This window comes from Phaenicophaeus curvirostris, chromosome 19 (assembly GCF_032191515.1).
Source record: "Phaenicophaeus curvirostris isolate KB17595 chromosome 19, BPBGC_Pcur_1.0, whole genome shotgun sequence".
Classification (NCBI taxonomy): domain Eukaryota; kingdom Metazoa; phylum Chordata; class Aves; order Cuculiformes; family Cuculidae; genus Phaenicophaeus; species Phaenicophaeus curvirostris.
Window position 1 is genome coordinate 11,705,091 of NC_091410.1, and position 15,936 is coordinate 11,721,026.

Here is a 15,936-nt window from a genome sequence, read left to right on the forward strand (position 1 = left end):
GAAAAAAAGCTCTGGTTTAGGTTCTGGTGCCATCATCAACTTGTTCAGAGCAAATGCAGGTAAAGACAGGAGAAACTGGTTTTTCAGTTGATGAATTTTGAAACGTAAATCTTAAGGGCTTTAGCATTCTTTTGCTAACTTGGAGTCTGGAGAAGTCAAAAATATTTTTAGTATGCTTTTCAGATTTCACTTCAAAATGGGTTTTTTTTTGTGTAAATATTGTGTAACTGCAAAGCTGTCTGTACAGCCTCCTGTGTTTTGGAGTGCAAAAGTAATAAGTCACGTTATTTGAAGGTGACTTAATGAAAGCAAGCACGTCAAGATGCTATGAAAGCAGTTACTAGGATCAGTGGTCTAAAAGTTAAATGTGTTATTAAACATGTTTTCGAGAATTTTCTTTATATGGCTGTTTGGATTTAATTAGAATTCAAATAGTTACTGAATATGAAGGTGCGATATTGTTAATGATATGCCTGGTTCCAAGGGAAGAATGTGTACAATTAATTCTGAGTTGAACTTTGAGTTGCTTCCTGTTACCTTGTCCAGCTAACGTGATTCATAATAGTGTAAGTCTTCCTGAATTGGCATTTATGTTGGAAACATTTTGTGCCCTGGTTTCCTGGAAATACCACTCATTGCCTTATCTCTCAATGTCTGAATTCTAGGTGGGAGGAGCGGCGGACTGCTTCTGGAAGGATCCAGTATTTAAATCATATGACGCGAACAACTCAGTGGGAGCGACCAACACGGTAAGAAACTATTTAAAGAGCCTGTGCATATGAAGAAGTTTGCTTGCTGACCAGGAGCTCTGGGCGCAAGCAATTGTAAGTGGCTCTAATGAGGGATATTCAGCATTCCTCTGAGTCACTCTGCAAGCTCTGTATGCTTTTCTAACATCTTGCTCCTTCAGTCTGCCTGATTTCTAGCTCAGAAGAGTCATTCTGACTAGTTTTTTTCCCTCCCGTAATACTGGCATCTTTGTTTTCTTTTAGAGATGCTTTGGTACAGCTCTAATTATGGACATTGCAGGAGATTAAGAGATCATGAATAGCTGACAGACATTGTCTATGTACATGTAATCCAAAACTTTTAGAGCTGACAGTTACAGAGCGTGTTTCTAAATCATTACAGTCACCTTTTCTAATTACCATAGATTTGTGCTGTAAAGCTGTTCCTCAAACCCATTTTGCTGTTATCTGACCTGTAGACAGTGCCAGTGCATGGTTTTCAGACTCTTCTGCAGACTGTCTGTGCCTGCAGGCTGTCTCTTTCATCCTCAATAAATATTTCAGTCTCTATATGGAAACTTAAAATAATGCGTACTGTTAATGCTGCCAATTCTGATGCATATTTGCAGTTTTCAAGTGAGTGAAGGTACTGAACAGCTTTTCAGTTATCTCTCTGTATTTTTCCTGATATGTTAAAATACCTGTTGTAAGCTCTAGACACGTTTACAGTTAAAAAAAACAAGCGCAAGCTATATATTTTGGGGGGGGTGGGTAGAACAATTTCCTGCCCTCTTATCAATCCCCCCCCTTAACCTTTTTTAAATCCTTTAGAAAACAGTGTTGAGATAGGAAACTACATAATTGAATGTTTCCTCTTGCAGTCAAGCTTTCAAAAGCAACTTGGTTTTATCTAACTTAACCCTTGTTTTCCATCCTCACTTAATAACCTTCCTTAAAACGTAGGAGAAATAACAAGGCCTGATCCCTTCCTCAGCCATATGGAGCCAAGGTGAGAAATTTTGGGTTGTATGCTGCTCATTTAAAAATAATAATAGTTTTACTCTCAGCACTCTATTTAAGGTGAGAACTTATCCTGTGAGCATTTCATATGATTTTGATCATACAGCATTACATGTCAGGCCAGACCCTAAGATAGATGAGGAGGTTACTAATTACTCTGGGATGAAATGGTGAGCGCAGAACAGAAGCTTTCTGCCCATCATCGAGGTATCCTGCTCAACAAGTCAGCTGCTCAGATCTGTCTGTAAAGGTTTTTCACGAGCCCCTGAATGAGGCTTCCATAAAGCGTGTTGGGTAGTCCCATGTCCAGTTAGCAGCTCAGTTTCATGTTTTTTCCCTGCAGGCCGGCATCTGAATACTCCAGTCCAGGCAGGCCACTGAGCTGCTTTGTGGATGAGAACACTCCAATTACAGGGACAAACGGTGCAACCTGCGGGCAGTCGTCGGATCCCCGGCTGGCAGAGAGGAGAGTCCGGTCACAGAGGCACAGAAATTACATGAGCAGGACACACTTGCACACTCCTCCCGATTTACCTGAAGGATATGGTATGCAAATTTAGAATTTTTTTATTATAGGTCTCTTGAGAAACTGGGAAAATGGGCTATGTCTTTTCAAATGTAAGATCCTTTTGATTCCTTAACTTGGGGAAATTGGTCTTTGTGACCTTTTGTATTGCATTTTCTGTGCTTAAAGTTATTAATTTATATCTATTTCACAGAGCAAAGGACGACTCAGCAAGGTCAGGTCTATTTTCTCCATACTCAGACTGGTGTTAGCACATGGCACGATCCAAGAGTACCTAGGTAAGAAATGATGGAAGTGTCCTTAAGGTGTCAAATCAAAATAGTTGAAGCAGTATTTTCATCTGATTTCGTAGTCTAATATTGTATTTCTGACTCTTAGCTCCTAATATATAATTTTAACAAGTCATTCATCAAAATAAATAAATCTTTCTACCTCAGTTCTTCAAATTGTTATTTTAATGCAAAGACAGAGAATCAAGAAATAAATTACGGTGGTGTTTTGATGATGGGTATGGTTAACTGACACTAGATCTTGCAGATGAATTATAGTCAATTCCAGGGGTTAAAATAATTTTGTTATAGACACTGATAGTTTTACCTGTTGCTAAGCAGGCAGGACCCCAGCTGGCCTACGGGGTGTTCTAAACCATAAGACATCATCCTCAGTGTATAAACCGGGGGAGTTGGCCAGGGGGCAGCGATCACTGCTTGGGAACAAGCTGGGCATCAATCGTTGAGTGGGGAGCAATTGTATATTTGTTTTGTACATTCTGTTGTTATAATTATTCTCTCTCCCTTTTGCTGTCCTGTTAAACTGTCTTTATCTCAACCCATGAGCATTACTTCTTCCCATCCCACTGCGGGTGGGTGTGGGGTGAGCTAGCAGCTGCGTGCTGCTTAGTTGCTCGATGGGGTTAGACGCGGCAAGTGTCAATTATATGCATGAAAAATCATAAGTGTGTGGTTTTGCAGACTAGTATTTGTTTTCAGTGAACTGGAATGAGCCTACAGTCTACATCTTCCTAATTTCAGTAGAAATTTCTTGAGACCCGTTAAGCTCTCTTTGCGTTGCTCAGGGCAGAGCTGAGTCACTGCTCATACGATATTTTATTTGAAATATTTTGCTAGAGAGCTGTTTGCTTCCCACCAGCGCTTGGGGTTTAGGGGCAAAACCGCCTGTGGCAATCGCACATATCCCATGCGTAATTCTTCATGGAAAGTATAACTCCTCAGAAATATCGCTTTGTTTTGTAGGAGTTTTTAAAGTGTGATTCAGAGTTCCTTACGTGACTAATGTTGTTTTAAAAATGTTTTCTGTCAGAATCGTTGTAGAACTGCAATTCCATTTTGGCAAATAAGGCAGTGGTCTTTATTTTTGTTTTAAGCCTGTATTAATTTAACATCTGAAGTTAGTTTGTAAAAATGAAGGTTATTTGATAAGAATTTTTTCCCCACGGCATGTGTTTGGGGCGTGTGTTTTTTCTTTGGTGGGCTTGCACCTTGGGAGCAGAGATTCCAGCTGAACAGATCAAGTTTCTGAAACAATACATTTTCTCAGACTTCATGGAATTGTTCTGTTACATTTATGCTTGTTTGGCTCGGAGGCCAAATGCTGAGGTATTTTTCATTTTATATTTGTTTTCACAGGGATCTTAGCAACATCAATTGTGAAGAGCTTGGTCCACTGCCTCCTGGATGGGAGATCCGAAATACGGCAACAGGCAGAGTTTATTTTGTTGACCATAACAACAGGACAACGCAGTTTACAGATCCCCGGCTATCTGCTAACTTGCATTTAGTCCTAAAGTAAGTCTGGAGTCTCTGGCAAGTGTTGAGTGGAACAGAGGGAAGAAAGTGACTCCTGAGGGGTGCTAGATTCTAGATGGGGATGTATTCTGCCATTCAGTAGTATTTAAAGTGTAGTGGTGATGCTCTTTAACACACAGCTTACTCTGTCTCATAGCAGAGAGGCAGGTCTGATTGTTCTTGGAAAAAAAGTGTCTAGCAGCATCTAGGCAGGAATGTGGCTCTTGTGATCCGGGAGCTGGGGAAAGTGAGTGCAGTCTGGGGGGAAAGGTTGGCCCGTAGGGTTTTCTTTTTCTAACAGCAAGGGAGACACTTTCTTTCCTTTCCTTTATACCTCAGGCTGCTTACGGTTAGGGAGAACTTGTTTTAAAATATGAGGTTGTATTCAGTAGTGTGGAAAGCTGATGAGTTGGGTGAAGGTGCGCAAGTGCCCAACCCTTCTCCTGGAATAAAGGAGAAATAGTGCAACTTCTGCCTTCAGATTTAGAGTGAGGCTAGTTGGGATGTTCTCTAAACAAGACCCCGATAATTTAACTCAGATTTTTTACAAAAAGAATCAAGTAAGCCAGGTGCGGTGTTTTTTCTGCATTAGTGTCTTGATATCACACTTTTCTATCACATTTTTAGAAGGAGAAGGGGAAACTCAAAAGAACTCTGCTTCAGTTTTATTCCCTAGGGTCTCATTTCATGCTGGGGGATTTTCTACTGAAAATGGAAACCAAAAAGCAGACAAATGTTTCTTTTTTGGGTTTTTTGGGTTTTGTTGTTGTTTTTTTTTTTTTTTGGCGTAGAGGTGGCTGTAGCCAAGCTACTCGGGAATTTGACTCTATTGTTTCTCCTACTGACACCTTTTAATACTCTTGGGAAACACCTGTAAAGTGTTGAGTAGGTGTTAAGTGGAAGGAACAATGAAGAGTTGATTAGATACAAAGCAAAGCAGCCCTGAGCTAGGAAGAAAGAGGAGGAATCGCCCTTTTAAGGAAGTGAATCGTTGGGAAGGAAAAAATAATGGGAACAAGCACTGAAAAGACAAAACCGAGGAATGGGAAGTAATAGCCAGGAGATCAACTTCTCTTTTGTTTAATACGTAAAAGCTGTCTAGCCTTTGCCCAATATACGTTTGAACTTAACATCCCAAGCAGGAGAAGAGTCTGAATATTGACAGATGCGCATTTTAATTTATATCTTACAGAACGTCAGTAAGTTCCCATCATCCAGATGCTTTGGGATCCTTTTTCTTTAATTTCTTTAATTTAAAAAAAAAAGAAACCGCTGCCCATGTTAGCTGAATTTAGGTTATTAGTTTCAAATTAGCGCAATCTTGAAAAAAAAAATTAGCAGTGGAGGAATGTGTTTGTGTTTGGTACACAGAAAAGTTCATTAAATTAAATTAAAGATTTAGGTATTTTACCCAGAGAAAAACTTCAGACTCTCCCAGCTACAACAGTGCAGTTGATAAGCTGTAGAAAATTCAGTTAGCTGGTCTATATCTGAAAATATGTCTTTCACAGGTAGATTTATTTTAAATGACAGTAGGGTTGTAGTGCACAGTTCTGTAGGTATTGGGGAGGACAAATAATGAGCTAGCTTTTTCTCTGGAAAATCCTAATTGACTTTCAAGTTCCAGAATCCAGAACCATTTTGCATTTCTTTAAACTTGAAGTACTACTAAGCACACTTACTTCAGTTTTTCATTTGTACATCTGTCTTTCATTAGGGAAGGATTTCAGAAATTCAACCGACAGTGTCATCAGTAAAGTCTGCTGCCTGATAAATCTTTCCTGGTGTTTATTCTTTTATTGCACTAAACAGGATATGTGAAAGCTTCCCCCCTCCTCCCCTGGCTCCTTAAACTCCCCACCTTATGTGTTCTTTTAGGAAAAAAAAGAGCAGTTTGCCTTAGGCCTGACATTTTTTAAATTATCTGAGAAATAAGTTCAATATTTGGGTGGGATGGGTGTGATAGAGTTTTAGATTCAAAGGCATAATAAAAGTTTACTCTCAATGATCCTGATGTTTCTACTGAGCTGAGTAAAGCAGTTTGTTCGTCCAGTGATGACATCCTAAGTTATGAAAACAATCAAACTTGTTACCCAGTTCTGTTTTAAAATATTGGCTAAGAGCTTGAAATAGTAGCAGCAACTGAAAAGCACTTAGCTGTATCCTTAAAGCACCGTAGAGAATCAAGCATAGCCATTCAGCTGTGAAAACACACCAAGAAATTAGATTTAATAACTTTAAACACCGCAGGTTGTTTAGTTAATGCTGCGCTGATTATTTTTAGTCTAATATGGAGGATGGCATTTGATTTTTCTCCTGTTAGTACTGCCCTGGTTTAGATCAGTTAGGTTAATGCATGGATCTGTAGTTCACGCTCATTTCTGAAATCACATTTTCTTTAAGACTGACATTCATGAGCTTTGTGTTTAGGGGACTTTGTATCATTACAGGGAGTGTGAACATATGCTCGCTTTAGTAAATAATTATGACTTTCTCTGGTAGATATAGACAAGGAACATGTTCCCATGTTTGTGGAATTATGGAATTAGAAAGTTCGGAGGCTAGGACAATAATTTTACTTTAATTTGAGTGTCAAGTAAATACAGTCTACATGAGAGTTTTATTTAAAACTAAGCAGAAGTGAAAAGAAATCACCATGCACAAAGCACAAATGACAGAGCCATGTTCTGGAACCATATTGAGTGGTAAATTTTTGTAATGACTTGATATCTCAAGGATGACTTTAACTGAAGTTTATTGTGTTTATTGTTTGAGAATAAAACTAAGGTAGCCTTATTTAATAATAAAAATAAACCAGAGTCAAACAACAAAACAGCGAAACTAACAGAATTGATTGAGCTACCTTCTCAAGTTCTGCATCCTAGGAGGTTGTAACCAAGTAGGACTTCTGTGCTTTATTCCCTCTTTAGAGCCCAGGAGTAAGGAGGTGTTATTATTCATATTAAGCTTTGAGCTCTTGCCGAAGTGATCTCCAATATGTGCCATTGCAGGGGTTTCTAAATGTTAGGCTTGTAAGACTCCTGATAAAGATTTCCTGGTCCCTTGAGGGTGGTTTGTGCCAAGTCCTTTAAAGAGAAGGTTTGCCTGTCACAGAGCGGCTGTCAGAACCACGGGGCAAACCGGGAACACCCCCACCGCTTTTTTAATTGCCAATTCTGAATGTTCCTGCGGTGGAAGCCTGCTGGAGGGGAAGCTTGGTTGGCCAGGAGAGCCTTTGAGTAGACTGTGTTTCAAAACAGACTACAGGCTTTAATTTTTAAGTGTATTAAAACTGCCTTTGGTTCCATCTGATGTTTTTTTGGTCTCTGAAGTCGAAAAAAACAATTCACTAACGTTCCACTGGAAAACATTCTGAATTGTGAGCTTCCTTATTTATCCAATAAATGGTGGTGTTCTCATGTGTTCCACACAGAGATGTTCTCATGGTTTGGGTAAAACACAGCTTTTATCCCGTGTTGTTTGGAAATGCTGTACCAAAAAGCTATAAAAATATCCGCTTCCTGTGTACAAGAAACGACACGAGAGAGGACGTCTCTGCAACTAGATTCATTTACTTTTCCTAGTAAGAAGCTAGATTGAGAAAATCTCTTAGAATCGCTAGTAAAACTACTTGTTTATCTGTGCCAATTAATTCCATGTGAACTCCCACATTCCTGTGGTCCAGACTAGGCCAGGTACAAGGGACAAGGTCCTTGCCAAGCTGCCAGTACAAACATCTTTCTGTAAGCGTTCTCTTTTTCAGACAAGCCATTTAAAACAGACTATGGTATTGACTGTAGATTAGAGGCACAGTGTTTGGCAGATCCCCGAGTTTTAAAACGGAGGAAGGCAAAACACGCAAAGGAAATATGGCAATGGTATCTGAGAAATTCAGTGTCAGCAGCTTAGTAGTAAAATTGTATGGATAATACCTTGTTATATCGTGCTGTTACCTTTTACATACTTTGTAGAGTAGCACTAATAGAAATAACAAACCCTAAAAACAACCGATGGTTGCCAAGAAAGACAGAAGCATATGTCTTGAGGCAGGATAAAATACCTCTGCATTTATTTTTTACTGAGCCTGGTCAGTTTTAGCGTAATTACATTTATAATCATAGTAAATTGCAAGTAGTTTAGTTTCTTAAAGGTTAAGCCTTTGTAAGATCAGAAGAAAACAGGATACGTATAACTTGAATATCTGCTAACAGCTGTGTTTGTTTGTAGCCGCCAGAATCAACTTAAAGATCAGCAGCACCAGCAGCAGCAGCAGGTCGTGTCCCTGTGCCAGCTTCCAGATGAGGCAGAGTGTCTGACCGTGCCGAGGTACAAGCGAGACCTAGTGCAGAAACTCAAGATCCTGAGGCAGGAGCTGTCACAGCAGCAACCCCAAGCTGGCCACTGTCGTATTGAGGTGTCCAGGGAGGAGATTTTCGAGGTAATTTGTGAATTTGACCCATTTCTTAACATTGAGGGAAAGGGAGGAGGGTTGTTCATAACTGTCTAAAGAAGCCGTTCAGTTAGAGGAAATCTTGAAGTCCAGAGTTCGAGGTGGAATTTTACTGATTGATACTTTTTTTCCCAAATCAGACCGACTTTAGGCATTGTCTGGGCTTCTGGATGACGAGAGATGCTCACAGCAGGATACCTGCATTTAATTTTGTGACGTTATTCAGCAGCATAATTCGGCTGCATTGATGGAACACAGTTATAATTCACTGGCTTCTTTTGGAGAACAGCCTGTCCTTTTCAGAACTATCACCCATCACACCCATCCCTGTTGCATTTTTACCCCACCCACAGACTTGATAGCCCCACTGTGTTGTCACAGTTATTTCCTGGCCAAGAAAGATTTGTGTTGGTCTTCCCTTTGGAGAGAGTCAAATTGATTCATAATCAGCTAAAAAAGAAAGGGAGGAAAGGCTGCTGTGCTGCAAAGTTATTATGTTATGTTCTTGTTCTGAAAACTCAGTTGAGTCTGTCGGGGCCCGGACACACCTCCCTCTTCTGTTCTGCAAAGCCAAAGACTGGGGCAGCCATATAGCTTATGTGAGAAGGAGAGAGAATATTCTGATCACTGTAGACCTCTGCAAATTAAGCTGATGACAATTCTTTTCACTTACCTGTTTTACTGGACAAGGGTAATGACATTTGTAAACAACTAACAAACTATGTGATTTGAGAAACTGGTATCCAGGAAAGTAGTATCCCCTTCTGAGTCAGGGCCTGAGACTCTCTCCGTTTCTAATTAACAGTAGCAGCTTCTTGTCTGTAAATAGCAGTTAATAAAAGAAAATGTTGTGTTTACAGGAATCCTACAGGCAAGTCATGAAGATGAGGCCAAAAGACCTGTGGAAACGATTAATGATAAAATTTCGTGGGGAGGAAGGCCTTGATTATGGAGGTGTTGCTAGGTAAACAGCCGGTCTGCTCTCCCTTTCCTCCTGCACCGCAATCCCACCAACTGCACCTATGTTTTGAGTCCTCAGCGAGTTGATAATGATAGTGTTTAAAATAACAAAGTTACAGATGGTGTTGTGCGCTATTTTCCAAAATATCTGCTAGTATTTTTCAGCGTGGATTTTGTTTCTGGTCTGTGTGCCACGGAGCCTTTGCTGCCTTCCATATGTGAATATAGGAAGACCAAGCTAGAAGGTGCTATAGTTTTCTTAATTGATTGGATTTTTTTTGCTGATTTGTGAACATGTAATTAAAACTTTAGTTCATAGATTCAGTAAGGTTGGAAAAGATCTCTAAGATCATCAGGTCCAACTGTCAGCCCAACACCACCGTGCCTATTAAACCAGGTCCCCGTGTGCCACATCTACACTCTTTTGAGCACGTCCAGGAACAGAGACTCCACCACTCCCCTGGGCAGCTGGTTCCAGTGCTTCACTGCTCTTTCAACAAAGAAATTTTCCTAATATCCAGTCTAAACAAGCTGTGCCTCTGGCACAACTTGAGGCCATTTCCTCTCATCCCACACCTATCGTCACTACCTATATTCGTGACCTGAAGGCAGTTTATATTAAAAGCTTTGACTCAAATGTCTCTGTGGTGTAGTCAATAGAATACAGAGTCTTGTCTTAGTGTGTCACGGGTGAAGGAGAATCGTAGTCAGGAACTGTCTTGGAGAAAAATCTTGGAAAGCCGGGAAATACATCAGCTGTCAGGTGCGGTGCAGTTACTGAGCCAGTAAAAATAATTCCAATTTCAGCCTTATCAAAGCATGTTCAGAGAGAACTTCTTCCACGTTTATGTTTAACAGTAAGATTTGTAGTATTCATACTATTTTCTAAAGATTCTCACTGTAGGAATTCATTTGCAATGAATGATTTTGTTTTCTTCAGGGAGTGGCTCTACCTGTTGTCCCACGAAATGTTGAATCCATATTATGGACTCTTCCAATACTCCCGAGATGATATCTATACACTGCAAATCAACCCAGACTCTGCGGTCAACCCGGTATGACTGGTAACATCAGTTCTGTAAATTATCGTTTTGTGCCTAGAAATCAAATACATCTGGAGAGCGTTCTGGGCTTAGGAACCGAATTCTCACATTAGCATTGCTGGAGACTGTATTTGTGCAATAATACGATAATTTCTTTTTAGTACTGATCAAAGAATCCTCTCAAATGTGTTCTTAATTTTCTGTAAGATGTCAATTTATGCGTCCTTTGGGGAAAATTAAGTTTATTTTGGTTCTTAGTAGTAAGACTTCTGGACTGGAAGCAACGCACTCAGTGTGCTGCGTATAAAAGCAAACAAAACAAAAAGCCTTGGATGTTTTGTATTCTTTTCTTTGTATTGAAATTTCATTTGATATTCAGTAAATGGAACCTGCGAGGTCTTATTTAGCTGAATGGCTCAGTTTCTTCTTTCAATTCTAGGAACACTTGTCATATTTCCATTTCGTTGGACGGATAATGGGGATGGCTGTGTTTCACGGACACTATATTGATGGGGGCTTCACGTTGCCTTTCTACAAGCAGTTGCTAGGGAAGCCAATTACTCTGGACGACATGGAATTGGTTGACCCCGATCTTCACAACAGCTTGGTCTGGATACTGTATGTATTGTGAATTATCACTTACAGCTTTAGAATTCTGTCTCAGTTAACGTGTGATAATGTTCCTAAATTCAGCTGCAAAGAAGCTAAGTTGATTTTGATCTCCTGCCTAGGCAGGTTTAAGAAACAATTGAGATTCTTTTAAGGCCTAACATGCTCAGGTTTGGGGGGTGGAGGGGAGATACAAGATTACTGAGCTGTGAAGGGCTTCGTTCACAAATTTTCATTTATTAATTTAGCCTATTTCTAGCAGTAACATTATCAGAGTTTCAATGTTATATTTTAATAATGGTTTAAAAATAAACTATAGCAAAGAGGCATTTGCTTCCAAGCAGTAATTCGACATGTGCTCTCTGTCACCTGTGATCAGGCTGTAACGTATGTGCAGAAGATGGTTTCGCTGAGTCACTTGCTTATTTTTTTCCACCAGTGAGAACGATATCACGGGAGTCTTGGACCATACGTTTTGTGTAGAACACAATGCCTACGGGGAAATCATTCAACATGAACTGAAACCCAATGGCAAAAGCATCCCTGTGACAGAGGAAAACAAAAAGGAATATGTCAGGTACATCAGTACCTTTTCCCAAGTGTTTTATATTCCCTGTGCGAGAAGGGAACTTTTACTTATCTGAAATAATTGACAGTGTTGTCTTCCTGTCAGCAATGCCTTTTTTATTTTTGGCTGGATAAATTGCAGGTTTATGGGATTTGATTACATCTTTCACAAAACCAATTTGTGCTTGCTTGCAGACTTTATGTGAACTGGCGATTCTTACGAGGAATTGAAGCTCAGTTTCTGGCTCTACAGAAGGGATTTAATGAAGTAATCCCACAACATCTGCTGAAGACATTTGATGAGAAGGAGTTAGAGGTCAGTCCACTAATGTTGCATTATGTCATCAAGTGTAACAAGGAAAGCCCGAGGTGTTCTTTGGAGACTGAGGAACGTGCGAAGTTGTATCCCCAGCGTGTTAGGGGTTTGCAGGTGCATTGTAACCAGAAATACAGTTAGCATAGGAGGTTACCAGGTCACACAGTCACTGAGACTGTGCCTGCCTTCCGCTGAGAGCCACAAGAGTGTTCCTCAAGGTGGCATTTCATAGCAACCACAGAAGCGGAGTCCTTCTCCTATACTTGAAAACCCTGCAGAACCTACTGAGAAGTATCTGCCATGATCTCAGACTGTTTTGGAGTACGTTACTCCAGCAGAGATGATGGTTCTGCACGTTTCTCAAGGTGCAGCTTTACTATGTTAAGTTGAGCGCTGGCAGGAAAATAGTCTCTCTTCCACCTCCCACCACTTGCTCCCAGCCCTCGCTGGGGAAAAAACATTTTCATATTGATGAATGATGAAATATTAAATTATTTTTTAAATTTACAGCTCATCATTTGTGGACTGGGAAAAATTGATGTTAATGACTGGAAGGCAAATACGAGGTTAAAACACTGTACCCCTGACAGCAACATCGTGAAATGGTTCTGGAAAGCTGTGGAGTTTTTTGATGAAGAGAGGAGAGCGCGACTTCTCCAGTTTGTGACTGGCTCATCCCGAGTGCCTCTGCAGGGCTTCAAGGCATTACAAGGTAAGGTTTCCCCAGAGGGAACGGTAAACTTGAATGAAACAATGGATGAATCGCACAAACATCAGCTGAAAATGAGACTGGAGGGTGGGAGGGCCTGGCCCAGGTTGCCCAGAGAAGTTGCCCCATCCCTGGAGGGGTTCAAGGCCAGGTTGCATGGGGCTTGGAGCCCCTGATCCAGGGGGAGGTGTCCCCGCCCAGGGCAGGGGTGGAACTGGGTGGGCTTTAAGGTCCCTTCCAACCCAAACCATTCTGTGATTTTTAATGGTCTGACGAATAACAGTCACCGTCGACTTGGTGTGTAAGAGGTTGGTACTGTGACTCTTCTACCTGTTACGAGTGGAACTGGTTCCTGCTACAACATGGGGACAGAGCTGCACGCATGTTGTTCTCTAGGAAGGGCGAGAGAAGCTGAATGACAAACTGTTAGAACTATGTAGTGCACTGCGTAAAACAGGTATTTCATTCTTCCTTGTCAGTGCTTTGCTCTTGTTGATCTTTCAGTGGTTTAAATAACTGCCTGGTTATCGGCTGTGGGCGAGGGCAGAATCTCTCTGATAGGCACCCTCGGTTTGTCTTTTTTTCCTGGCTGTTTATGATTTCAAGTTTGTCAATCAGCTTCTCTTTTTTGTGGTTGTAGTTACTTTTTGTGTTGTCACAGTGCAACAAAGCTGTTTCGTGTTATGCAACACAGCAGTAGTAGAGATCTTTTTGGATTTTCAGGTGCTGCAGGCCCACGACTATTTACAATACACCAGATTGATGCCAGCACTAATAATTTGCCGAAAGCTCATACCTGGTAAGATTTTTTTGAGCTTCTATTGTGACATACAGCTTAAGACCAACTTGCTGTCTCTGTAGCTGTTCAAGAGGTGTTCAAGGCCAGGTTGGATGGGGCTTGGAGCACCCTGATCCCAGTGGGAGGTGTCCCTGCCCGTGGCAGAGGGTTGGAACTGGCTTTTAGATCCCTTCCAACCCAAACTATTCTTTGATCCTATGGTATTTTGATCAGTCTTTGTTTCTTCTTTCCCCCAGCCATCCCTTTCTGAGGAGTAATGTGAGAACTAGAGACAGCTTTTCCTTGTAGAAGTCCTGTTGCCCTTGTTAGGTCTTGCTTTGCCGTTGTCTCAAGTGTGTTCAATAAAGTGCAACATGCCAGGTGATGCGTGAAGCTCAGACAGCTGAGATGTTTCTTCTCTCCGCAGCTTTAACCGAATAGACATTCCTCCTTACGAGAGCTACGACAAGCTATACGAGAAGCTGCTAACTGCCATTGAAGAAACCTGCGGGTTCGCTGTGGAATGACCCTTCGCAGCCTCACCCGAGACTCTATTTATACTCCTGTCAGCCAGAAAGCCCTTCCCTCAGCCATGACTCAAGAAATGCTTGAAATACAGGAAACTTTCCCTTTTCTACACTCGGACACTGGGAGGGAAAGGACAACTTTGGAATTTTTTTTAATTTTTTTTTTATTTCAAGAAAATTGGTTCCGTGGTTCCCGCCATGGGATCATTCAGCTGCTATTAAAAACTTATATCTTGAACACACAGAATGCTGACTTTTCCTACATTTCAACAGTTAAGCAGTATTCTATACTTAAAGACTACTACTATTTTTGTAAAAGGTAATCTATTCTATTTGCCTACCTGATTTCTATTCTCAGATACCAAGACACAACTTCAGCAGTCGGTACAAGTCACGTTTCAGCCTGTTTTAAATGTATGACACCGAACAGCTTCTATACCTGCTATTTTTGGAAAAGAAATATTTTGGATTATTCTAACTTTGCATAAAATTGGCTGAAAGAATCATTAATCTTTTTAATTAAAGCCACTTACATGTTAACTGCATTTTCTTATAGTAAAACGTTATATTCTGCAATGTAAATTCAACTGAAATGTTACCACAGGGGGCTTTTTTTATATTTTTCAAGCATGAATTACAAATACAATGTTTTGGGGTCCTATTTATATCACTTGTCAGATTCCTTAAACAGAATTTCTTGTGAGCGACACATGCTGTATTTGGGACAGTTCTTGTGTTACCGTGAGGAATTGACCTTTTTTAATGAACAGTAGACGTTTTGATTTTTTTAAAACAGCGTTCTTTTTTAAACAAGCCTGTCAAGAGTATTTTGTTTTGTTGCTTTTGACTTTAAACACTGCATTTTTCAACTTTTTAAGCGTGCTGATGAGGCGATACTTGCCAGCAGGAGCCCGTCAGCAGTTCGTTTCAGAACCCATCCTGTCCAGTCAACCAAAGTGTTTGAATGCAGCCAAATCACGTTACGTGTTTGTTGATGCTCAAGATGAATCAGGTAAAACATCTTGTAATCTTTGTCCAGCTGCTCGTGACACGTGGGTTTCAGTTACAACTAAGGAAAAACGGTGTTTTAACTGAAATATGCGTAATGTGCTTGGAGAATGAGGTTTTAAAAGCACATAATTTATTGATTGTAGGGATGGAAGTAAGTATATATATGAATTATAACATGGGCTGATCTCTTCAAAGGGGAATAAAATGCACTAGCAGTGGAGGGAACTGAACTTTGACGTTAGTTTGGGAATTCTCAGTGAAGCTCTGTGAGATCTGCTCGTGGTCTGTAGGTGAATCGGTCTGCGTACGAGGCAGTGGCTTTCTCCTCTCAGCCATGTGGATATTGGGAAGAAGCGGCATTTTTTTTTCTCCCATCAGCGTTGCGTTTTTCGAACTTAGGTTATAATTAATCATCAAATCTGCACTACGTGTACACTGCCTATGAGAAGAAAGTCGAGGGCATGGAGAACGCTGAAAGAATGGGATGAAGGGAGCTGTTCCGTTTTTGCAGCCTAAGTCACGCAGCGACGTAGCTCATTTTCTGTCTGTTCTGTGGAGCTTAACTTTAGTTGTGTTGTGCCAAGTCTGACTGCCACAGCGAGCGAATGACTACTGGATGTTGTGCGTTAGCGTAGCGGGCGAGGGACTCTGCTTTTGTCGAGTTGTGGGAAGAATCCGGTGAGCCAAATCCACATGTTCCTTTGATTATTTTTTTTTGTGCGGCTGTTGCTGGAAGGCTTGTTCGGGGAGACTTGTTTCCCATTCTGGGCTGGCTGCGGAGATGAGGCTGCTTAGGGATGTAAACAAAACCGAGAAACCTGCTTTGACAGCCAGGTTTGAACTCAATCGGGCCCTTTTTTTCCCTCCTTTCAAGGGACCGTTGCACT

At 40.9% G+C, this 15,936-nt stretch overlaps 1 protein-coding gene across 2 annotated transcripts in view; it reads left to right on the forward strand.

Moving 5' to 3' along the window:
- Window positions 1-15,245, forward strand: part of SMURF2 (SMAD specific E3 ubiquitin protein ligase 2) — a 55,540-nt gene extending 40,295 nt beyond the window's left edge. For both annotated transcript variants that reach the window (XM_069872757.1, XM_069872756.1), the window contains exons 7-19: window positions 666-749; window positions 2,092-2,294; window positions 2,468-2,552; window positions 3,921-4,079; window positions 8,307-8,517; window positions 9,390-9,493; window positions 10,430-10,544; window positions 10,972-11,150; window positions 11,581-11,718; window positions 11,904-12,024; window positions 12,535-12,736; window positions 13,457-13,532; window positions 13,939-15,245. In XM_069872757.1, coding sequence (XP_069728858.1) covers window positions 666-749; window positions 2,092-2,294; window positions 2,468-2,552; window positions 3,921-4,079; window positions 8,307-8,517; window positions 9,390-9,493; window positions 10,430-10,544; window positions 10,972-11,150; window positions 11,581-11,718; window positions 11,904-12,024; window positions 12,535-12,736; window positions 13,457-13,532; window positions 13,939-14,038 — 1,777 coding nt within the window. In that variant the 3' untranslated portion in view covers window positions 14,039-15,245. The remainder of the gene's footprint in view (window positions 1-665; window positions 750-2,091; window positions 2,295-2,467; window positions 2,553-3,920; window positions 4,080-8,306; window positions 8,518-9,389; window positions 9,494-10,429; window positions 10,545-10,971; window positions 11,151-11,580; window positions 11,719-11,903; window positions 12,025-12,534; window positions 12,737-13,456; window positions 13,533-13,938) is intronic.
- Window positions 15,246-15,936: the final 691 nt, after the last annotated feature.